The following is a 25,568-nucleotide window of genomic DNA, read 5'->3' as shown; positions in this document are numbered from 1 at the left end:
TTAAAAAAAGCTCCCTGAGGAAAATGTGAAAATGAAAATGCTGGTGTCATCCGCCGTGGAGCCTGACATAGCTGCGGAGGGGCCCTCTTGCCGCTGCTTTCTCCTGCATCTACGTCTGTGGCAAAAAGGCAGTTCACTGCCTTTTCTGTTTCCAGTTTGTGGCTTTAGTCAGTCAGCGTTTTGTGGAAATGGCTTAATGAATCTACACTTACAGTGCTATAAATAGAATCTCATAGGCTTCTGACGTGTTTTTCTTTTTCCTTCTTTTTGTTTTTTTTGTTTTGTTTTTCTTTTTCTTTTTCGAGACAGGGTTCCTCTGTGTAATAGCCCTACCTGTCCTGGACCTAGCACTTGTAGACCAGGCTGGCCTCGAACTCACAGAGATCAGCCTGCCTCTGCCTCCCAAGTGCTGGGATTAAAGGCATGCGCCACCACCACCGGCTTTGTTTGCTATTTTTTTAAATAAAAATAAAATTGTACATACACAAAAGCATAAGGTTTCCCTTTTATGTCATTAAAGAATGTCCTATGAGCTGAGTGTGGTGGCTCACACCTTTGATCCTGCCCTCAGGAGACAGAGGCAGATGGATCTTTGAGTTTGAGGCCAGCCTGGTTTACAGAGTGAGTTCTAGGACAGCCAGGGCTACACAGAGAAACTCTGCCTCAAAACCCCGAAAAGAAAAAAAAGAAAGGAAAAATAAGAAAGGAAAAGAATGACCTATGTATCTGTTTTAGTTTTACTAGATGCTTAAAAATGCACAACACAGATAAGTGTATTATTAATGATATATACATATTGCACTATACAATAAAAATTCTTCAGTTAAGTTTAATATAAGCTATTCTGACTGAGCATAGAGGTTTTATAATATTCCTGTTTGTGTGTCTCAGAGAATTAAGTTACAAATCGGTAACAGTAAAGAAAAATTTCCACAAGAGAGAGAGAGAGAGAGAGAGAGAGAGAGAGAGAGAGAGAGAGAGAGAGAGAGAGAGAGAGAGAAAATACCCTCCCAGTTTTTTTATCCAAAGGGGGAACCCTCTCATTTCCTGGGGTCTGTTAGGCTTTGGGAGAGGAGGAGAGGATCAGAAACCTCGTGGTCGAGATTCAGGAATGATGAACATGAAATATGTTTGGCCCACAAATCTAGAAAAATTAGAAAGTCTCATGAAGCAATTGTCAGCATGCTAGTAAAATGGACGAGGACGCTGAGATTGGGGCCCTAACCTCTGCACGGGGATGGAGAGCAGCCTTGCCGATGGGATAGGAATGTCAATCCACAGGGTGTGGTGGGACGAAGTTTGAATGTTCTGTTCCCTCTCTTTCTGCAGATGGCTGCGTATTTTGGATTTTCTGTCGCTGCCACTGACATTAATGGAGATGAGTAAGTTTTAAAAGAATGTTTCCAGAAACTCTTTTCCTCTGTGTTTATACGTGTGTAACTAAAGCTAAATAGTCTTTTTCTGTGTCTGTGTCTGCTCCCTGCTAATCTTCCATCACTCTGAGAAAGGGATCTGACACTCCCTCATCATGGACATGGGAACGCCTCCTAGTTGGCCCTAGGCTTTGCCGTAGCTCTAGAGCAGGGGTTCTTAACCTTCCAAATACTGTGACATTTAATACAGCCCCGTATGCTGCGGTGACCCTGACCATGATACTATCTTGAACTGTAATGTAAATACCTTATGTGCAGGATATATGATGTGTGACCCTCTGGGGTTGTGACCCACAGGTTGAGGGCTGCTGTCTTAAAACAGGACAGTGTGGGGGCTGGAGAGATGGCTCAGCAGTTAAGAGCACTGGCTGCTCTTCGAGAGGCCCGGAGTTCAATTCCCAAGCAACCACATGGTGGCTCACAACCATGTGTAATGGGATCTGATTCCTTCTTCTGGTGTGCATGAAGATGGGCCACTCATATACATAAGTAAATCTTAAAAATAAAAACAAAAACATGATGATGTGATTTTACGTGTGATGGGTGATGCTTTTGTGTGCCATACGAGGTGTGCCAAGAGGGTGGGAAAGGGAGTTTTAGGAAGAACGTGCTGATGGGGGCTGGGAAGGCTGCTCACTGGGTACGAGCACTGGTTTGTCATGCAGACGGTGTGGGTTTGGTTCACGATACTCTCACGGTTGCTCTTCACCATCTTAACTCCAGTTCCAGGGTTCCAAAGGCCCCTTTTTTGGCATCAAAGAGCACCAGACACACACAGACATACATGCAGGCAAAACATTCGCATACATGCAACAGAGAACTAAGAGAAATGCTGTCAGACGGAGTTTGATCTTGTGGGTGAGGACATTCTCTTCTTTCAGTTATGCGGATGTGTTTATCGGAGCACCTCTGTTCATGGACCGCGGCTCTGATGGGAAACTCCAAGAGGTGGGCCAGGTCACAGTGTCTCTGCAGAGAGCATCGGGAGACTTCCAAACTACGAAGCTGAATGGGTTTGAGGTTTTTGCCAGATTTGGAAGTGCCATAGCTCCTCTGGGAGACCTGGACCAGGATGGTTTCAATGGTAAGATCCAAGTGATTTTCCGGGTCACGTGAGGAAGTCCGAAAATGCCATCTGTCGAAAGATGGCAAGCCCATCACTGACACCAGATCTGAAAACAACTGTTTTGTTTTTCTGAGAAATGAGTAAACGTTTTCAAAACTTGATGTTCATGCACTAGAACGTCAAATTATTAAATTCTGAAAGGAGTCTTCATTCCCAGGGAGCCCTCTGCAGCCCGCTGCATGACAGCGCCCCCTACTGTCCGTTTAGCTCCAAGTGAAAAGTAGCTCCCAGACTCATTGTCAAAACAAGGATGACTTAATGCTTGCCTCGGGTCTGAGTTTCCACTAATATTTTTATAGACATAGCTTTATAGTGGCTGTGGAATCTCCGAAAGAGGCTGTGTCTTTTCACGGCCACCTGTAAAAGCCTTGAAGTCTATTGCTTTAGAATAGTCCCAATTCAATAGTTACAGATACCTTTAAAAGCAAAAGTTGACTTTTACTACACAGTTCTTTTCCAGAACCTGAAATACAGTTTAAAAATTAGGTACATGATATATAGATTACAAAGGGTTTTTTTTTGTAAAAGATTAGTAAGGACAGAACAATTGTTGGTTTCTTTGCACGCCTTTAATCCCAGCACTTGGAAGGCAGAGGCAGGCTGATCTCTGTGAGTAGAATGTGATTGCCATGGTGTCTGAGAAATTCCCAGGCATTGTGGTCTCCAGACATGTTAGGTATTTCTGGATATGTCACTAGGGAGGCATAAAGTGGTTGAGTACAGTAAGGATGAAGGAGCAGAACGAACTTCATTTGAGAAAGAACTCCATTTTAGACAGGACCTAACTGGCGGGGGGGGGGGGGGGGGGGGTGGTGGTGGTGGTGAATGCAGCCCTGCAAAGTCATAAACATTCCCAAGAAACTGTGCCTGCTCTGGTCAAAGTGACCCACCAGGGTGTCCAAACAACATCTGTTTACATCTTCTTGGTCCAAACGTTCTTGTAGGTACCTGATTAACTGCTGTTTTGACTGTTTTGAAATTCCCTTATACCCCAACCAATGAATTCAAAAGTTGTATACTTTTACCCAATCCTGAAACACTAAGGCTTGTGTTACCCAGCTTGCAGTTTTTCCCTTGTAAAAGCCCATTACCCCGAGAGCTCGGGGCAGTTCTTCCCCACCTGCTGTGGCAATGTGTTGGATTGCAGATCGAGTTAGCTAACTCAAAATAAACCCCAGTGCGTTTGCAGCGAATACCAGCTCTGTGGGGGGTCCTGTGACACGGGCATAACAAAGCAGTTTGGTGTGACTGGGTCAGAGAGCCTCTTGTAAGCTACAGAGATATCCTTCATGGCTAGGCTGGTAGCATCAGAGAAAGGAGAAGTTGGTATATTGCATTTATTTTCAAGTCAGGACTGGTCACGATGATCATTTAGTACCATATTAGGGCTGTTTTAAAGAATTAAAATTTTTGTATATTCATGTTGTTTCAGTATACATTGAACAAAATCAAGAAGTCAGAACTTAGAAGTTTATGAACCATATTTTAATTTTGTAAAATAAAACTCATGCATGAATTAGAAGAATTATAGTGAATTTTAGATGAGGGTTTTCATATGTCCTCATCATCCCCATCTGAAGATGAAGGTTTTCCTGTCCTCATTCCCGTGTGTAGATGAGGGTTTTCATATCCTCACCCCCATCTGTGATTTAAGATGAAGCTAGTTTAGGTCCAGAAAACTGAAGTCTCTTCTTATCCAAGGTCAGACCCAGGACATCTGCCACCAAATTAATGTCATTTTTGCACAGTTTTCCTTGGATTTTTTTTTTGAATTAGAATGCCACTTTTTGTGCTGTTTTCTGTTTTGGACAGAGTCTCCCTCTATAGCCCAGGCTGACCTTGAACTCAGAATCCTCCTGTGTTATCTTTTGCGTGTTGGGATTACAGGCATGTGACCATGTGACTGCCTCTGCAAAACTTCGAGCCCACAGTTGTCATAGGGACGGGTTGTATGAATAACGTTCGTCCTGAGAATCTCTTCCGGCCGTCCTTGCCGACTTACCTCCTCTTCTGTCGTTCATCTTCTCCACCGTGCTCCCTCTGTCCACAGATATTGCAATTGCTGCTCCATACGGAGGTGAAGAAAAAAAGGGACTTGTTTATATCTTTAATGGAAGATCAACAGGCTTGAATTCGGTGCCCTCTCAAATCCTCGAGGGCCAGTGGGCTGCTCAGAGTATGCCCCCAAGCTTTGGCTATTCCATGAAAGGAGCCACAGATGTGGACGAAAATGGATATCCAGGTACTTTTCTACAAATACACGTGGCCCTTGGCCTTTTCAATCCCAACAGGACTAGCTATTCTGTTCTTATCCGTCATTTCATTTAATGTTTAAAGACTGACGAGGCCTTTACTGGCATCATCAACAGGGACAGGAAGAACACACAGCCATATTTGATGGGAGTGAACAATAGCTTATAATAAAGTATCAGAAAAAAATGCAGAAGCAATAAACAAAAGCCAAATGCACAGTCTGAGTTTTGAAAATGCCATTCATTGATTTTTGTTTTTAATAAGCTAGTATTTTTATGGACTGGTGCAATGATTGATGGATGTGCACATGCACATGTGTGTGTGCGTGTACGTGCATGTGTGTTGTTTGTATGTGTGTATGCATGTGTATGTGCATGCATGAATGCACCTGCATGTGGAATGTCTAGTGTTTCCTTCTGTCACCTTCTGTTTTGAGACAGGGTCCATCACTAGGTGTTATAAATATGGCTAAGCTGGTGGAGAAAGCCCTAGGGTTGCTCCTGTCTTCCCCTTCCCCTCACCCATGCTAGGATAGCACCAAGCTTGGCTTGGGTGCTGAGGGACGCAAACTCAAGTGTTCACACTTTGTGCAGTAAACAGTTTACTACTGGAGCCACCAGCCCAGCCTAGACCAATCACTCTGATTTAAAAACAAACAAAAGTTCCATTTCACCAATTTTTTTTAATTGCAGTTGTATGAGATGTAAGTTAAATTAGGTCACAATGAGGTCATCTGGTGGATGTGAAAAGCAAAAGGTAACTTGCCAAGGTTCCCACTGGGTTAATCTGCAGAGTGAGACCATCCATCCTTTAGACTCTTGTACCCTTTGAGTATTAAAACGGATGAGGATCAGAATGCATCCTTTCTTTAGCAAAACCAGATGACCTTTGTTGCTGAAACAACTAATGTAGATTCTGTGTACACGTCCAGTGTCATGGCCATGAGGGCACTGTGTGCACACAAGAGCTTAGTACAGCAAATGTGTCCTTCCTTTCCCCCGACACAGCTACGCTTTGTGATTGTTTGAGGCAGGCTTTGTTGGCTGTCCTGGAACCCATGGTCCTCCCGCCTTTATCTTGTGAGGAGTTGGGATTGCAGGTGTACAGCATCATGACTAGATTATTCATTCATATACACACATGCACACACATATGCATACATATACAAGAGTATGTAATATATGGGTTTTGTGATTGTTTTGCCTGCATACGTGTCTGTGCATCATGTGTGTGCAGTGCCTGCAGAGGTTGGAACTTGTTACAGACAGTAACATTGTGGATCCCCATGTGGGTGCTGAGAATTGAACCTGGATCTGCAGGAAGAGCAGCCAGTGCTCTTTAACGCGGAGCCATCTTTCTAGTCCTGTGTTTTTGTTTTTTAATAAACAAAAAAGCATCATGCATTATATACTGTTTGTTGCATATCAAGAATATTTATTCTAAAACATGAATTTCGTGTTTCCCATTGTAACAAATAACTGTGTATTATCTTATTTTGCCTTATATTTTGGTATTTATGTCCATATGTATAATTATGTTGTATGTCCTTGAATATTTCCTCCGGACAAAATTCTGTTTTTGTTATTTCAACAACAGTGTGCTCTTGTGTGTGTGTGCGCGTGTGTGTGCGTGTGTGCACATGTGTGTGTGCTCTTGTGTATGTGTGTGCGCATGTGCATGTGTGCGTGTGTGTGCACGTGCGCATGTGTGTGCGCGTGTGTGCGCGCGTGTGTATGTGTGTGTGTGTGCGTGGGTATGTGTTTAGGCTCTGTAGTAGTGCTTGTCTGTATGTGTGGCTGAGGGCACAAGAAGAGATGAGAGGATGTGTGGAGGACCTTATTTGACAGGGTCTTTGTGTGCTGCAGCATAGCTTGCCTGGGAGCTTAGATCCTCTCATCTCCTAGTAGAGGTGTGTTAGGATTATAGACATTTGCAGTATGTCCATGCTTCTTACCATCTGAATTCAGGTCATTGGATTTGCTTGGCAAACGCTTTTACTGTCTCTCCAGCCCCAAGAAGCATGCCCTTTTTGAAGCCATTGATACAGATTGCCAATTTTCAATTTTATTTCCTCCACAAAATGGCTTTTGTCAACTTATGAAGCACTCAGTGACAGTAAACAATTGCTCATTTTCCCACACTTATTCTCATTTTATAATACCTTTGTCTTTATGATATATGAATAATAATATCAGTGGGTAGTTCTCAGGTATTAGTGAGGATAAGCATTTTTTATAATGTATATTCACTTTTGTAAGTACTTAAAGTATCTCCTTGTTTGAAGTACTTTTCCCCTTTCATTCATTTTTTAAAACCTTGTCCAGTGCCTCAAATATTGAGACATAATCTCTTTAATTTTTGTAATTATTTCCCATTTTCTCATATTAGCATCTAAGATGTACAGAAATTTCAGATTTTCCTGAAATTAAATCTCTCCATCTTTGTGTTTTCATGTATTTTTCTGTTGAGAGAGCCTTCTCAGCTTTAACTTGGGTATAATGTGGGATAGAACTCTAATTTAATTTTATCCAAATTATGAACCAGTTTTACATGAAACACAAATACGTTTTGTCCTGGCTGCTTTGAATTTTGCCTGCTGCCATATACGGAATATTTGCTTCTTTGTTTGGGGTTTCCTTTTGAAATAAGAGAGAAAGAAAAAGTAATTTCATAATGAAATTGCACACTGAAGAGGCTTAGCTGTAAAGCTGTCTTTTGGGGGATGTGTATTTTGGGCACATAACACATCCTTATTGTTCTTTTTACTAAATACCCGTTGAAAAGATTACTTGAACTTTTTAGTTTTTTTTTTAATTCTTATCTTATGTACGTGGGTGTTTGCCTACCTGTTTGTCTATGCATTGTGTGTGTGCACTGCCCATAGAGACCAGAAGAGGGCACAGGATGGACTGGACCAGAACATCTAGAACTGGAGTTACAGAGGTTGTGAGCCACCTTGTGTGTGCTGGGAATCAAACCTTTGTACTCTGGAGTCAAACCCTGGGCCTCTGGAAGAGCAGCCTGTGCTCTGAGGCACCGAGCCACCTCTCCAGCCCTTGAAAATATTCTTGTCTGCTCGAATGAGAGTCTAGTTGAGGATGATAGTTTATTCATCATTTTAACGTAGTTTTTCCCAATGCATATTATAATTTTAATTTCCTGGCTTTAAAAATAAAACCCAGGAACATTAAGCATGTCATAGAATAATGCATATTTTAAAACCACTTTTGTTACTAACATATTTTTTTTTGCTCTCTCAAGACTTAGTTGTAGGAGCTTTTGGTGTGGATCGAGCTATCTTATACAGGTATGTTCCATATTCTTTAGTACAGGGAATATTCTGAATTATTTGAAAAAAATTATAGTTAAGTACTCGTTTTTGAATTTCAATATAATTTCTCCAAGTAATGACAAAATTATTTTTCTGTTCAAGAGTTGCTGCAAATAGTATATATTCAAGGAAATCTCAAAGAACAAAGAACTGTAGTTTTTTAAAGATATTTTTAGAGAAACATTCAGAAGTTCTCCTCATTAGCTTTTAAGCTTTGTTTGGAGTCATTTTTCTGCGATTTTAATCAGTCGTCAAGAATGTATGAGGGGTAGCAGGGAGTGATCTTGCCTTGTGTGCTGGGCCCTATCCCCAAACTACCACAGAAATAAATTTAAGAAAACAGAGGTTTACATAACTTGTATCTCAGTGTTCTATGGCCATAAAGGTGGTGTGTCATAAGTATTAAAACATTTATTTCAACTAGAGCATAGTGAATAAATCCTCGTTGGTGAGCTGCATCCATGCTCTCAGTTCGGAATGTCATCCCTTCCTCTGCTTCTGAGCACCAGCCGGCCTGTTCTAGGTTGAGCTTCCTGCACTGCTGTGGGCTGAACTTGGCAAGAAAGTTACCACCGCAGTTGCTAAGGCTCTGGGATCCATCAAATTCTTCATAGCCACGGAGAACAAACTTACAGATTTCTAGAATTTATCATTTGAAACAGCTTCATTTACCTGATCCCACTATTTTTTATTATAATACTTAAAGTTGTGCATTATAAATTTGCAAAATTATATTTACAGTTTGAATATCCCTTGTTTGAAATGCTTGAGACCAGAAATGTTTCAGATTGTGGAGCTGTATGCATTTTGAAGTATCTGCAGAGTCTTGCCAGTTAGGCAATTTTGATCTAAAAATCCAAAACTTGAAACAGTCCAACATGCTTTTGAGCATCTTGTTGGTGCTCAAAACTTCTTAGGTTTGAGAGTCTATAGCATTTAGGTTTGGAGTTTTCAGATTATAGGAATACTCACTGTATATTTTAGTTTATTGTTATAGTTTAAAAACTTATTGTTCATTAAGAAACACTTGGATGTGGTAAATATTCAAATAACTGAGAGGGAGAACATGGGTTGGAGAGATGGCTTAGCGGTTAAGAACACTGACTGCTCCTCCAGAGGACCTGGGTTCAAGTCCCAGCATCCACATAGTGGCTCACAACTCAGTTCCAGGGAATCTGACAACTTCTTATAGACATAAGTGTAGGCAAAATACCAATGTTCATAAAATACAAATAAATTATTTAAAAAGGAGAAAGCAGGACAGGCTCCAAAACCACAGAGAAACCCTGTCTCGAAAAAACCAAAAAAAAAAAAAAAAAAAAAAAAAAGGAGAAAGCAATTCAGAGCAGGTACTGCTCTTGCAGAAGACCCCAGTTAAGTTCCTAGCGCCCGTATCATGCAGCTCACCATGGCCTGTGACTCTGTCTCCACGGGTTCTGATGGCCTTTTTTGGCCTCTGCATGCATCTGCGCTCACCCCCATAATTAAAATAATAAAAACAGGCATTTAAAAGCCCCACGCTTGCCCATATGTGTGCTCTGTAGACATTCCGTCTGTCAGCACAGGTGGGTTTGTGACACTCACGTTCCTCCTGTGTCTCCTCTAATTAGCTGGATGTCCTACAGCTAGTAATCATTGTGCTTTATTGTGCTGAATTCAGAGAGGCTGACCAGTTGTCTGTCTTGCCTGGAACTGAGGATTGCCAGGATGCAGGACTGAATTAAGTCAGGTGTGGGTCATTTAGGCTAGTACAATTGTTGTTATTGCCGACAGTGATGGGCTTGAACTGCATCTGTGGTGAATGAGACTTTTAATCAGTCTATTTTTCAATAATATTTCTCGCTCTTTTTTCCTCTTCCTCCTCTTTTTTCTTTTCTCTCTCTCTTTTATAAATTTAAAACTAGAGCCAGGCCCGTTGTCACCGTAAATGCCGGCCTTGAAGTGTACCCTAGCATTTTAAATCAAGACAATAAAATCTGCCCATTGCCTGGGACAACTCTCAAAGTTTCCTGGTAAGGATCTTTGTTATGTACTAGTTGGGATTAAGATGAATACCTCCGTCACTGCACCGCAACACAGAGTTAGGCGGCAGGACTGAAGTATCACTGAGGCCGTTTCTGTGAATGCAGTTGATTTTGGTCTCTGGGAGGGGACGGTTGATTTCTAGAACCACCCTCCACCACCTGGGACACCGAGGGCTGATTGCATTAGACAAGTGAACTCGGGTGGGCTGCAGGACTGGACCTAAATTAGATTATAGAATTTACATTTAAAAACTTTTTTTTCTTGCAGTTTTAATGTCAGGTTCTGCTTAAAGGCGGACGGCAAAGGAACTCTTCCGAAGAGGCTCAGTGAGTATCTTGGGCAGAGTCAGTGAGCTCATGGCACTACAGGTACAGGGTTGTGTCTCAGGGCCCACAGGACAGTTGTTACTCAGGCAGTTGTCCTCATTGGCTTAATCTGCATCTTTACACGGAAGACATTTAGGATACAAAATTATATATAATTACTTTCTTCGGTAGCTTGCCGGGCTGTTTGTGACTAGACACGGTGAGCATTTAGAATGTTGAGCGTCTGAGGACGTGGAGTCGATATCACTTTGTATGAGTCTGCGCTCTGCTGTGAACAGGGGAAGGCTTTTTTCTTCCTTAGAAAGGGGGAAAGGTTTGTGTGACTGCATTTAGTGTGTGCAGCCGACACCACCCCTTCTTTGCCGAAAGGGCGGATGTGGTCCTGAGAGCAAGGTTTGCCCGTTGAGTGGATGGTGTGGCGACTTCTTGTAGCGAGTAGGGGTAGGGTGGAGAAGAGGGTTGAAGAGCTGGCTGCTGTCAGTGTGAACGTCAGAGGACAGCAAGCTGGACCTCACCGGAAGACTGGATTTATGGAAAGACCTCCAGGACATGAGAGAGCAGGGGGTGGGGGGACCCCGGGACTCTTTCCCACCTGGAAACAACCCCGGGAAGCCTGCAGTGGAGTGAACTCACTGAGTTTGAAAAGCCGCACAGATAGGGCAAAGTAGCTGTGAAGACCAGAAAGGGGATATACCTGAATTAGAGTTAAACATTTAAAGACACTTACAAAGAGACTGGAGGTTTAAAAATATTGTAGTATAGCCAGGTGGTGGTGGCACACGCTTTTAATTCCAGCACTCAGGAGGCAGAACCAGGAGGATCTCTGTGAGTTTCAAGCCAGCCTGGTCTACAGAGTGAGTTCCAGGCATCCGGAACGGTTATACAGAGAGGCCCTGTCTTTCCAAAAAAAAAAAAAAGAGAGAGAGAGAGAAAAGAAAAAAAAAAGAAAAGAAAAGAAGAAACTGATTAAATAAATAAATAAATACCAGAAGGCAGTAATTTTAACAATTGCCCATATATTTTAAATGATTCTTAACCCATTCGGTTTTCATTGGCCACATGCTTCAGTTAGGACATAGTCAGCTGTCACTGTAAGGGGCAGCTTCATGGGAAACACCATTGCAAGTGATACAGACGATTCACAGTACTCAGTTTCGTGATTGGATGCACATTAATCAATACCTCTTATCAAAAGGGGCAGGAAGTGGTGTGCATTGTGTGTGCATGCATTCCACTACAAATCTGCACCCTCACCGTGGAGAAGTCTTAGTATATTCTATTCCACGATGTCATTCCCTTAGCCTAAATTAAAAGTCCCATTTTTCCCCTTCTGATAACCTGGTTTTGTTTCTGCCACTGCCGTTATATATGGCACTTTTTGGGGAACAAGTGAATTACTTACTATTTTCTGCCATTAATTCCTTGCTTTCTCACCACCATGCTTGGGTGTTCTAATGAATTTAGAAGTGACTTACTTTCCAGAAATGGGTATCTCTGTTTCGAGGGGGACTCTAGGTTGCTAGGACAGGGACCTGCCCCCGAGGAATATGTTGGTTATAAATGCTTTGGTTTGTATAGACTTCCAGGTGGAGCTTCTTTTGGATAAACTCAAGCAAAAGGGAGCAATCCGACGAGCACTGTTTCTCCATAACAGGTCCCCAGGGCACTCCAAGAACATGACTGTTTTCAAGGGGGGACAGATGCAGTGCGAGGAGCTGGTGGCCTACCTGCGGGTAAGAAACGCTCTCTGTGCCGCTGGCTTCTCTGTTGTGTGTACGGCTTTTCCTTTCTGAAAACGGTGGTCAGCCAGAATGAGAAACCCAGAGAAACGTGCCCGAGATTGTCAAAGCTCAGCGGATATGGTTTATTCTTGTCAGGCAGGTAGTTGAGGATGCCTTCTATGACGGAACCAGTCATGAAAAGAAAGACTTGCTTCTTAAATATTGCTGGACTCTCCAATGTCCAAAAAGAAAGCCATCCACCAAAAGTCCCCAGTGACTAAATTTGAAATCTGAATTGTGAGCTATCATAAGAGTCTAGTTTGAGGCAAGAGATGGAGTCCAGAGCAGGGCTGGTTTTGACTGTAGACATCAGCCAGGGATTAGGATTTGCCTGGGAACCTCGTGTAGTTTGAAACTCAATTGATTCTTGCCTGATATGGAAGATTCCTGGCACTGAGATACATCATGACTCCAACATGAAAGAGTACAAGCTTCTTGTATAGGGGTAGTTCAGTTTGGAGACCACGTGAAGTTCAACCAAGCAGGACTACATATCTACCTCTATCTATCTATCTATCTATCTATCTATCTATCTATCTATCTATCTATCCATCCATCAACCCACCCACCCACACACTCACCCATCTATCTATCTCTCTATCTGTTTTTTTTTTATTGCATATGATTGTTTTACTTGCACGTATGTGTATGTGCCATGCATGTGCCTGGTGCCCGTGGAAACACCAAATCCTCTGGAACCGTAGCCACACACTCCTGTGAGCTGCCATGTGGGTGCTGGGAACTGAACTCGAGGCATCTGTGAGAGCAGCAAGTGTTCTTTAAGGAGCCGTTCTCCAGCCCCATAAAAGTCATTTTAGAAAAAGACAAACAACAACCAAAAACCCCCTCGCATTTCATGTCCAGGAAGTAAAGAAAGAGAGAAGAAGCAGCCAGCTTCTTACAATCCCTTCAAAGACATATCCCAAATAGTAAGATCTCCTGCTAGACTTACGTTTTAAAAAGTTCATGTGTTTGGGTGTTTTCCCTCCACAAGTGACTGTGTACCAAGTGCACGCCTGGTGCCTATGGTGCTCAGAAGAGGGCATCTGTTCCTGGACCTGAAGTTACAGATGGTTGTGAGCCACCATGTGATTGAACCCAGGTCCCCCGGAAGAGCAGCCAGTTCTCTTAACCAGTGAACCATCCCTCCAGCCCTTAGGCTTACTTCTGAAAGCTTCTGTCACATCCCCGTTTCACCAAAGCCTGTACCACAAAGACCTGTGGTGGACACTTCAGATCCAAACCACTTCAGAAATCAGTAATAGAAAAATTGGCTGAAAAAGTGATTTTCTGGAAAAAACAAAAACAAAAACAAAAAAACACCAGAAATGTGGTCTTTGGTGAAAGTGATCATAACGGAAATTTATTTGTATCTGATTGTCTTGAAAATATGTCACAACGGACTATTGTGGAAGTAGAATATAGGGAAAACATATGTGTACTTTAAGTGCTATTTAATTTGTGTGAAATGTTTGATAAATTTGCAAAAACGAACACCTACATAAAATTTGAAATTTAAAAGGGACGTAACGATAGATAAAATTGAGACTGAAATTACAGAAATTCTTGAATGACTCTGTACCAACATATAGGAATCTTAGACACATGTAACACACCTGCCATAAGAAGATATGAAAAACTGGGATAGGTGGTGGTGGCGCACTTCTTAATCCCAGCACTTAGGAGGCAGAGGTAGAGGCAGGTGGATCTCTATCAGTTCAAGGCCAGCCTGGTCTACAGAACAAGTTCCAGGACAGGCTCCAAAGCTACACACAGAGAAACCCTGTCTGAAAAAACAAAACAAAAAAGAAAAGAAACTATGAGGAACCAATAGCTATAGGATGACTCATATCTTTATATTATATATATACTCATATAATGATTATATATATTCATAATATACTCATATCTTTATATGAGTGATTCTATTGTTATTTTAATAGTGAAACTTTCATTGAAAATAGTTTTGGGGTTTTGTTTGTTTTTGAGACAGTGTCTCCTGTCATTTAGGTTGGCCTTGAGCTTACTTTGTAGCTGAGGATCACCTTGAGTCCATGACTCTCCTGCTTGCACAGCCCAAGCGCCCCTAAGAAATCTTTACGAAAAGGAGCATAAGACCTTAGAATTTAGAAGAACATTTCACATAAATAAGGAAGGGAAAACACCTGAGCATCTTACTTAGCTGCAAGAAACAAACAAGCAAGCAAAGCCCTCTGTTCTGAAGAAGCATTCAGGACTTAAGAGACCAGAGAGGCAAGCATCTTAAGTCAGGAATGTGAACAGATCAAAATTTAAATTTAATTGAAGTCTTCCAGTGTCTGCTCACTCGTCCGGGTGTGAGGGATGGAAATACACTCATGGCTGATGACTTTTTAGTAATTAGGAAGATTTGGGAAAATGAATAGCACGGTGACACAGAAACTGGTGAATCTCATCACCATTTATAAGATTCATCATTGCAACAATTTTTTGTACTAACGAAACCAAATGCAAATCACACAAGTAGTTTTAGACAGAAGAATGGAAACCGTCATAAGATAACCTATTAATGTTCAGTGAAGATTCATCTTCGAGATATGGATGAGGCTCAAAGGGTTAAATCGAAAGAAAATCACAGATTATGTATGAGCTTATTTCCAGTTAGCCAAAAGAGAAACAGAAATGAAGAGAACACTGTTGTCAGTGCTTATGCGGTGTTTATCAGATCTATATAAAATGTGGCACCAGCAAATCAGGTATATCAATATCGGCCATTATAATAGGCTATAAAATATGTTAAGACCAGCTTGGAAACAGCTGTGTCAATAGAGCAAGTAGGGATTGACAAACTGAATTTCATCAGCTCTTAGCTGAGACGGGAAGGGAAGGTGGAAAGGGAAAGGAAGAAGCTGGATGACTTAAAGCCGCTTTAGTATCCTGTTTCTATGTTGGTCAGTTGCCTGAGTGCTAACTTTACATGGGGACATAAAATCACAGCTCCCTTTAAAAGAAGACAAGAAAATAACGTGTTCTGGGAATGTGGGTGACCATGGTCTGGAAGCCTCCTCCCCTGGAGCAGAGTCTAGGTGGGGTTGTGTATGTTTTTACAGACACAGAACAAAGGGAGGTTGTCCTGGCCATCCCATCCGTGAGATAAAAAGAGCAGTGTAACATCTTCTGTGGAGTCCAGTTGTCATCTTTAATAAGGGAGGAATATCTACAGGATGTAGAACTTTATCTCGTTCTTTGGTTGCTGGAGGTGAGAGTCCACCGGCTCACGGATGAATTCCAATTGTTTTATCTAGCAGTCACAGAAGTGAGTCTGATGGTTTATAGCTAAGAGTTGATATTTATGACACCCCAGTTCTCAGTCTACACTTTTACATCTCTTCCTAGTTGGCAGAGGTCAACTCTTGGCAGGCTATGATGTACACGTGTGGTTTTCCTGGAGAATGTGGGTTGACAACGTGCTTCGTAGGTATTTTTGTGAGTCAAGGTTTCATCAGGAAACAAAACCTGCTGAATAGTTCTTACTGGACAGCCACGTGAGTTTCACGTCAGGCTTCCTGCAGTTGCCACAGTGGTCCGGAGGTTAGAATCGAAGGTTCTAATGAATTCGGCTGGTTTTGTGGCTTCTCTGGAGCTGTGGGTTTCTTCAAGTAGTTTGGGTTGGTGTTATCTTTAACTTAAAGCCCTTTTCTTTCAGGATGAATCTGAATTTAGAGACAAACTCACTCCCATCACTATTTTTATGGAGTATCGGTTGGACCAGAGGACGGCTGCCGACAATACAGGCTTGCAACCCATTCTGAACCAGTTCACTCCTGCCAATGTCAGTCGGCAGGTAATAACACTTCCCAATTTATTTTTATCTCATTCTTTGATCTTTTGTTAAGATTTTATAGTTCGTGTTCTTAAATACCGTAAGGGATTATGTATATGCGGAATATACATATATATATATATGCTAGTAGATTTTAACTAAAGAAACCAGAGGAAGTTGGTCAATGGTGGTACACACCTTTAATTCCAACACTCGGGAGGCAGAGACAGGTGGATCTCTGTGAGTTCGAGACCAACTTGGTCTACAGAGTGAGTTCCAGGACAGCCAGGCAACACAGAGAAATCCTCTTTTGAAAAACTTTAAAAAAAAAGAAAAGAAAAAAAGAAACCAGAAGAGAAATAGACTCGTGAACATGGTTCTGTGTTCACAGTTGATATTTGGGGTTATACCCATGGTTCATTTAATGCGCGAGCTTCTCTGTTTGGTAGTTTATTCAGAAATAACTTTTTCCTTGTGCATTATAGTGTGCGTTTTGATATATGGGCTCTAATTGTTTTTTTTCTCTATAGTTTTAGATTTATTTTAGAAATCTTTATCATTATTACTATTTTTGAGACAAAGTCTCAGTAAAATAGCAACAAATAAACCAAGAATAACTTTGCCTTCATTTTCCTCCCCAATGTTTTTGTTCCTTCTCTGCCTTCTGCTAAGATCTGTGTTCTTGAGGGTCTTTCTTTTAAGTTTTAAGGTCTTTCCTTCACATTGTGCCATAAAGGCACATTCCCTTTGCCAGATCAAAAAAAAAAAAAAAAAAAAAAGCACCAAGAAACCCAAAAAACAAGTTTAGACTATTTGCTATTTTCGTCAGGTTTATCATTTTATTGCTGTTTTTTTCTTTTCTTTCCCAATGGGTTTGTACATGCTGGGCTCATTTTGACCACTTTCTCCTTACTTGATGCTTGCAGCCAGTTTCTGTGATAGCAACCGAGGCCATTGTCCGAATGAGCAGTTATTTTGTCTCAGTTCATCCATTTCAGACAGGGCCACAGTTAAAACGAACCCTCCTTTCTTGTACTAGATTTTACTCCAAAATGTTGACAGCTGATTTGAGATATACAAAATTCTCAGCACTTCTATTTTTTCCCCTTATTCTTAAATGCCTGCACTGGCATGTTTAAAGATGAGTGGCCAGAATCCACATAGAAAAGAGTAAAATATTTTTCTTTTAGGCTCATATTCTTCTTGACTGTGGGGAAGACAATGTCTGTAAGCCTAAACTGGAAGTTTCTGTAGACAGGTAAGTTTTACTCCAAACAGTAAATATAAAATATAAGAAATTTAAATGGAAAAGTATTTAGATTTCTATTAAAAATGCTAATGTTTTTAAGGAGAAAAACTAACAGGAAAGAATAATGTAAGATTTTCTTCACAATAAAGCAATTGATACCACGGTTAAAAAATATACCCGCTGTGTTTTCGCTAGGTGCCTGGCTGGGCAAATTTATGACAATTAGCTTTGGTTGTGCCACTTGAGATGGCACTGGGAAGATTGTCGTGGGGATTAGGACCAAAGACTAGTTCATTATTTAGCAAGAGCACCAAGGAATTAAAAGCACATGCCCAGATGTAATGTAACTTTGGTCACTGTCTGTAGACAACAGTGGTGTGTGACTGGCCTCAGCGTTCAGTCCCAGAGACTGACTAAGCATGCAGCGCGCTGGTTTTGGGTTTCTCTTGAGCTATGGAGACGCCTTGAACTCTTCTGAGACAGGGCAGGATGTCAGTGCGGTGTCTTAGCTCCCCCATGTAGTCTTTCTTCACTGTTGGATTTGAATTAACTTGCAGTGATCAGAAGAAGCTCTACATTGGGGATGACAACCCTCTGACCCTGACCGTGAAGGCACAGAACCAGGGCGAGGGCGCCTATGAAGCGGAGCTCATCGTCTCCATCCCGCCGCAGGCTGATTTCATCGGGGTTGTCCGAAACAATGAAGTAAGCAAGCAGCCTCTTGGAAACCCAAAGCACACCCCCGGGTCTTTTTAACATTTATCCCTAGTTAGTGAAGCCCAAGCCTAGCCATTCTGAGACTAAATGGCTGGTCAATGAGTTCATATCTTAAATAATTCCTTTCAAGCCAATACTTTGAATTATAAATTGATATGGAATTACTAGGTTTGCCAGCCAAGCATCTGAAAAATGAGGTCATCTAGATAAGGTCTCGAAACCTGCACATTGCATTTCTAGTCAGAGGTGCTACGGTCAGAATCCAAGTCCTCCAGGGAGCTTTCTGATGCCCATATGTTTACACAGTGCAGTTGTCCACAGCTCCGGTTTTCTTTTCTACTTGCTCAAATAGATTTATTTGCTTCATAAAAAAAGGAATTTAAATATATACACAGTATTGAATACGAACTTTATAGTTTCGACTTTTTTTGACTATTATTAATTTTCTTTCTACCTTTCCCCAACCCCACTTCACTTTATTTTCTTTTTTGTCTCTAAAGGCCCTAGCAAGACTCTCCTGTGCATTTAAGACAGAAAACCAAACCCGGCAGGTGGTGTGTGATCTTGGCAACCCTATGAAGGCTGGAACTCAAGTAAGGCGGTTTAATTCTATTGAGTTTTCTCCTTATAAGTAGAATATAAATATTTCGTCCTATAAATAATTTTTCTCTAGGTTTTGTTTATAGTAATTTCAAGACATGTTGGGTTTTTCTTCATTATTGTTGCTGAGGACTTAGCCCAGGACCTTGAACACGCTTGGAAAATGTCCTGCTGCTGAGCTGCATCAAAGCCCTGGTTGTTTGCTGTTTGTGTTTGTCTTTCTTCCTTTGTTTTTGTCTTCCTTCCTTTTTTTTTATTTTTTGAGAGAGGGTTTCTCTGTTTACCCTGGCTGTCCTGGAACTCACACTCTAGACCAGACTGGGCTCGAACTCAGGGATCTGACTACTTTGCCTTCCGAGTGCAGGGATTAAAGGTGTGTGCCACCACCGCCCGGCTTGTTTGTGTTTTTAAGATAGGATCTTGCTATGTAAACTCAGCATGACCACACACTCAAGTTCTTCCTTCCTTTACTCCCTAAGTGCTGTAATTACAAGAGTGGTGTGAACCACCATGGCAGCTCTAGGCAGTATCTTTAATTTTATCTATCTATCAATCATCTATCTATCTATCTATCTATCTATCTATCTATCTATCTATCTATCTATCTATCTAATCTATCTATCTACCTACCTATCATCTATCTCTATCTATCTACCTACCTATCATCTATCTATCTATCTATCTATCTATCTATCTATCTATCTATCATCTATATACCTATCTGTCTATCTATCTATCTATCTATCATCTATATACCTATCTGTCTATCTGTCTATCTATCTATCTATCTATCTATCTATCTATCTATCTATCATCTATCTATCTATCTATCTATCTATCTGTCATCTATCTATCTGTCATCTATCTATCTGTCATCTATCTATCTATCTATCTATCTATCATCTATCATCTATCTGTCTGTCTGTCTGTCTGTCTGTCTATCTATCTATCTATCTATCTATCTATCTATCATCTATCTATCTATCAATCATCTATATACCTATCTATCATCTATCTATCTATCTATCTATCTATCTATCTATCTATCATCTATCTATCTATCTATCTATCTATCATCTATCTATCTATCTATCTATCTATCTATCTATCTATCTATCATCTATCTATCTATCTATCTATCATCTATCTATCTATCTATCTATCTATCATCTATCTATCTATCTATCTATCTATCATCTATATACCTATCTATCTATCTATCTATCTATCTATCTATCTATCTATCTATCTATGTTTATTGTGTGTATTTGTGTTATGCCTACACATGTATGCTTGTGTGCTACACACACTGTGGAAGTCAGAGGACAAAGTTTAGGAGTTGATTCTCTTTTTCCACCATGGTATACAGACCTGGGAACTGAGCTCAGGTCTTCAGGTTTGGTAACAAGTGCCTTCACCCACTGAGCCATTTCACTTACCCTCAGAGAAGTATCTTTAAATTCATTTTGATTTAGAGTTTAGTTTTTAGCAGAGTTCTGCTCAGCTTAACTAGGATGCTAGCATTATAGGTGGAGCTGTATCCTCTGCCGTAAACGTCTCTTCACACTGCCTTAAATCTGGTAAATAGAAGGAAACATGATTTAAACTAAGGACTAAAATTATACTTTTAGTATTTTGAGCCAGAGTGTCTCTGGAGCCTTGGCAGACACCAAGGCCTGTTACTCTTAGGTGAGATGGTGTCCTCTTACTAACTTAAAGCCTTACATCATCTAACTAGGAGAAACTTAGTTGGGTGAGGCATCCTCTTCTGATGGGGAGCAGGGTACTATTGAGCAGGAAGCCAAGTGCCCAGGCAGGTTTTCCACAAGTCCTGCAGAAGGGAAGCAGGGTTTGTGTGTCACGGTACTGAGGAAAGCAGGCCTGTACATGGGATGCTCTCCAGGCAGACGCGCTGAGCGGCACACTGATGGCGGTTATGTGCAGACCTGCTGCATGGTCTAAACATGGCATGCTTCTTCTCTGAGTGTGTTTCCACAGGCAGTCGTTGTCCTGGATAGATGCTCTCTGGGGAAGGGCTTTTGATTTTCTCATTCTCTGGTTTTCTAGCTCAGAGGCCCTTTAGGTCCTGGCTTTTCTAAGGAGCCAGCTGCAGACTTTGTAACATGAGGTGCCATTTTCCCATGCCATCTATGTGGTCTGCAGGAAGCCTACTATCTCATACCTTCAGTTCAGTAGTTTTTAAAATCAGTCTGTATTCTGCCTCAGGGCTCAGCCTGTGAGGAGCTGGGGAGGAGACCGTGGGAGGTGTGAGGAGAGACTTTCTGCTTTTAGTCCAACTCCTTTAACGCTGCGCTCTGACTAACCCTCTAGTGTTTCCTGTCTGGCTTCTTCACTCAGGTTAGTTCAGCTTCCTATATACAGCCAGTCTTGGGACTCAGTTGCAGGCTTTCATTGCAATAATAAACATGGAAATTTTTAAAAAGGTGGTTATTATTGGAGGTAGGTATGGCTGTAATTAATAATTGTTAAATAGCCTCCATCATGACCTCAGTGGAAAATGAGATGTAATTATTTTTGTTCACTTTTACTGTAACCTCGTCAAATGCATATTTTAGAATACACCTTTGAATGTGGATGTCAGATTTGAAGTTTCTGATTTAAATGAGGCATTAATTATTCATCATTACCTTCCCCGCTCCAGCTGTTTGCTGGCCTCCGTTTTAGCGTGCACCAGCAATCAGAAATGGATACCTCTGTGAAATTTGACCTGAAAATCCAAAGGTATGAAAAACACTGTATTGGGATAAAATAACCATGTTTCCTTATAAATACATCACATACTACCCTTTAAAGAGGGAATAACGTAGATTAAAATTTCAGTACTCTATTATAAGATTCTTTAATCAGTATTTAATTAAGCAAATGGCTATATTGCTAATTTGAGTTTATAATACAAATTAAGCATTAGGAAATAAAAATTATCTTCAGCTTTGAATTGCATGTAATTAAAATAATCACTTGATCGGTAGGGCTTCAGTTTCTGTGCTGCCTTGGGTTGTGTAGTTTTCGTTCCCCTGAGTTTTCCCTTTTATGGCTGTGATGATGCAAGTGCCCGATTCAGTCCTGAGCGTGTTTGTTTTCCCCCTTTTCCAGCTCTAATTCTTTTGACAATGTAAGCCCCGTTGTGTCTTACAAAGTTGACCTTGCCGTTTTGGCTGCTGTTGAGATAAGAGGGTAAGTGTGAGCCTCCAGTTGACTATCACTTCATTGTGATTACTTCTGAAATGTAGCTGCTGGACCCTGGCTTCCTACGGGCAGCCACTCCCGCTTAGTACTGGCTTCCCAAGGCAGTGGACTCTGCAGAGAAGAGACCCTGAAGGTGCTCCAGGAGGCACAGCCACAGCCGTCGTAAAATATGTTGATTGGCTTTCACAGCAGTTGCTTACTGATTCATTGATGCAGGCTGATTTAAGAACAGTAGATTTTATGCATACAAAGCTTGTTCAGGCAAATGAATGGATCTAGAAAACATATTGAATGAGGTAACCCAGACCCAGAAAGACAAATGTCATATGTACTCACTCATAAGTGGCTTTCAGACATAAAGGAAAGAAAGAACAGTCTACAATTCGCAATCCCAGAGAACCTAGACAACAATGAGAACCCTAAGAGAGAGATATGTGGATATAAGCTACATGGAAAGTAGAAAAAGACAAGATCTCCTCAGTAAATTGGGACCATGGAGACCATGGGAGAGGGTTGAAGGGGGGAAAGGGGGGGAACAGAGAAAAAAAATTATATATCAATAAAAACAATAAAAAAGAAAGAACAAAGAAAAAAAGCTTGTTCATTAACAAACCTTTCCTTTGAGGCTTTTTATAATTAGGTCTGATTTTTTTCCACTGAATATAGAACACTTAGGGGAAAGAACTGGTTATGTTGTTTGATATTCACAATAGGTTTTCTTTGGTCATTGTTTAGAGTGTCGAGTCCTGATCATATCTTTCTTCCAATTCCAAACTGGGAGTACAAGGAAAACCCTGAGACAGAAGAGGACGTTGGGCCTGTTGTTCAGCACATCTACGAGGTTTGCAGCTCTTGGACCCAGTAGAAAGTTGGCAAAGTGGGGGCGGGGGCGAGGGAGAGAGCAGCTAAATGTGTTTTAAAAGCAATCCTGTACGATTTTTATGTAGAGTTTGCATAGTTTGAACTTATACTTTTGAACAGTAAAAGTACTATTTGTAAGTTCGTTTTTATAGACAAATAACTTTATGTGTTTAAAGAAAGCTAAACCAACTCTTTCTGAATGAAAGGGATAATCCTTGTGTATGCTCCACAGCCTTTTGAAGTTCTGATTAAAAGCTGGAAATGCCTGTAATTAAGCCGTTTTATTGTCTATACAAAGGCTATTAAGTCTGCCTTCTGACCTTTTCATCCTGGTAGATCTTTCTGTACTTGAGATAAACACTGTTTGACTTTTGTGCATAGAGGTCACGATTAGATCCTAGCGGTAGAAATAGCTGCTCTTCAGATCCCATTGTTGATATGATTTCTGGTGATAACTTGGTGGAAGGAAAATAGGTCTAATCTTTGTCCAAAGTGCTTACATCTCCTTTTTCTTATTAGCTCAGAAACAATGGTCCAAGTTCATTCAGCAAGGCAATCCTAAATCTCCAGTGGCCTTACAGATACAACAACAACACTTTGCTGTATATCCTTCATTATGACATTGACGGGCCAATGAACTGTACCGCGGATACAGAGATCAACCCTTTGAGAATTAAGGTAGTGCATTTTCTTCTAAATCGATAAATTAAACACATGAAATACAAACAGCTATTTTAATGTATGAACTCTGCAAAAAGTATTTTAGTTCAAAACTAGTATACTAAATTTATGTAATAGGTAAGAATCAATTCTGTGAAATCAAAGCGAACCATATTTTTATGAGTGTTCTGGAAGCCTCAGGAGTTACTCTTGACCATGGCCCTCTGCATCTCAGTTTATTAAATATATTATATACTATTTTATTGTTGGAATTTCTGTTTAAGAATAATATGATACCATTTTACTTGGGACTCTTAATTAACAGGGTCTAGGAAAATGCTGTAGAATTTTATATATTTTTGGTGATAGTAATATTTGTTCTAGAACATATATTTACATTAGAATATTATGTTTTATATAGTCTACGGAAAGTTCAGGGAATAAATAAAAATAAACCAGTCTTGATGGCTCATACCTGTAATCCCATAACTAGCTTGAGACTATCTGGGATTACATTTTGTGCTCAAGGCCACTTTCTTCTGTGTAGTAATATTCTGTTTCCAAAACCCCAAACCAATTAAACTCAAAGCTCCTAACGACGCTCATCACAGATGCACTGTAGAGTCTCAGGCTCTTTCCGTGTTGCTCTCAGTTCCCCTGTAGGGATGCATGGGGAAGAGCAATGCTTAGGAAGAGGGAACTTTAATAAATTTGTAGGGTACATTGATGACTTTGATCTTTTATTTTCTGTCTTTCCTGTTCACTAACCATTAAGAGGTAAAGTTTCTGTTGGACCACATTTTCACGGACTGTATGTTAACCGTATCTATCTAATGTTAACATATCAATGTCCATATGTCATTGTTTTCCCGCTATAGTTTAACCACTGTCTTACAATGCAATCCATGTCTCATCTTTACAGACACCCGAAAAGAATGACACCACCACCGGACCAGGAGAACGGAATCATCTCATCACCAAGCGGGATCTCGCCCTCCGGGAGGGAGATGTTCACACTTTGGTAAGTGCCATCCTAAGTACACAAAAGGTAAACATCTAAAAATACACGATTTCAGGACAGACGACAACATCACAGTGCAGCGCCTAAAAGATTAGCGTGTAACACACGCTTCAGTCCTCGTTCTTGACCCTGGTCACGCTGGGGGCGATTCTCAACCGACCCATTTAATAGATTGTTTAATAAAAGTATTTTGTATTCTAACTGACTTCCTTGACTGTGCTCTGTTACCTGAACTTTTCTGATCTTATCTTTTTCTTTGATACTTCAATGACATGTTGCAAGAGAAACCAGGAGACCAAGTGATGAGAACGTATGAAGGGAATAATTAGTTCAATGATTTCCTGTACTGTTTGAAAAAAATGTGTTATTTAGTCTTTTTAATTTAATTTTTAAAAATAAGTAGATCTGAAACAACACATTGAAAAACTGGTAAAGCTCCTTAGCAATCACTAGTTGTTGTTGTTGTTATTACTATTATTATTATTTTGGTTTTTCAAGACAGGATTTCTCTGTGTAACCCTGGTTGTCCTGGAACTCACTCTGTAGACCAGGCTGGTCTTAAACTCACAGAGATCCGCCTACCTTTGCCCCCAAAGTGCTGGGATTAAAGGGGTGTGCCACCACCACCATCACATCACAATAACATTTTATCTTATGGTTTGTTTGTTTGTTTGATACAGGATCTCTCAGTGTAGCCCTGGTTTTCCTGAAACTTGCCATATAGACCAAACTGTCATCAAACTCACAGAGATCCACCTGCCTCTATCTCCCAAGTGCAGGGTTTAAAGGCACGCACCACCCTGCCTTACAGTCACTACTTTTTAAAAACTTATGTTTGTGTTTTACATTTTCATTTGTGTGTGTTTGTGTATTTGTGGTACACACATGCCATGGTATGCCTGCAGAGGTCAGAGGACAGCTTCTGGGAGCGACTTCTCTGCTTCCAGTTCTAACCCATTTCCACCATCTCCACTCCTTCACGGTGTGACTTGGACCATCTTCTTTGAGTTTTACTAACCTTGGCTTCTGATTTTCTGCCCTTATCTCCCCTAGAATTTATTTACCACTGAATCTGTTGGGGTTCTTTCACTCCAGGACCTTCTCAGCTGACTTAGGAAAATCATAGGTGACTAGAGAGATATCTCAGTGGTTAAGAGCTTTGGCTGTTTCTCCAGA

The 25,568-nt window shown here is 40.8% G+C and overlaps 1 protein-coding gene across 2 annotated transcripts in view; it reads left to right on the top strand.

The window, feature by feature from the left end:
- Positions 1-25,568, top strand: part of Itgav (integrin subunit alpha V) — a 72,130-nt gene that overhangs the window by 39,673 nt on the left and 6,889 nt on the right. For both annotated transcript variants that reach the window (XM_057754790.1, XM_057754789.1), the window contains exons 11-26: positions 1,330-1,382; positions 2,315-2,517; positions 4,610-4,801; positions 8,074-8,119; positions 10,048-10,155; positions 10,436-10,494; positions 12,073-12,227; positions 15,961-16,098; positions 17,268-17,335; positions 17,884-18,031; positions 18,544-18,636; positions 21,306-21,385; positions 21,758-21,838; positions 22,586-22,691; positions 23,231-23,389; positions 24,294-24,392. In XM_057754790.1, coding sequence (XP_057610773.1) covers positions 1,330-1,382; positions 2,315-2,517; positions 4,610-4,801; positions 8,074-8,119; positions 10,048-10,155; positions 10,436-10,494; positions 12,073-12,227; positions 15,961-16,098; positions 17,268-17,335; positions 17,884-18,031; positions 18,544-18,636; positions 21,306-21,385; positions 21,758-21,838; positions 22,586-22,691; positions 23,231-23,389; positions 24,294-24,392 — 1,788 coding nt within the window. The remainder of the gene's footprint in view (positions 1-1,329; positions 1,383-2,314; positions 2,518-4,609; positions 4,802-8,073; positions 8,120-10,047; positions 10,156-10,435; positions 10,495-12,072; positions 12,228-15,960; positions 16,099-17,267; positions 17,336-17,883; positions 18,032-18,543; positions 18,637-21,305; positions 21,386-21,757; positions 21,839-22,585; positions 22,692-23,230; positions 23,390-24,293; positions 24,393-25,568) is intronic.

The sequence above is a fragment of the Chionomys nivalis genome, chromosome 22 (assembly GCF_950005125.1).
Source record: "Chionomys nivalis chromosome 22, mChiNiv1.1, whole genome shotgun sequence".
Lineage (NCBI taxonomy): Eukaryota > Metazoa > Chordata > Mammalia > Rodentia > Cricetidae > Chionomys > Chionomys nivalis.
This window is presented reverse-complemented; position numbering and strand designations above follow the sequence as displayed.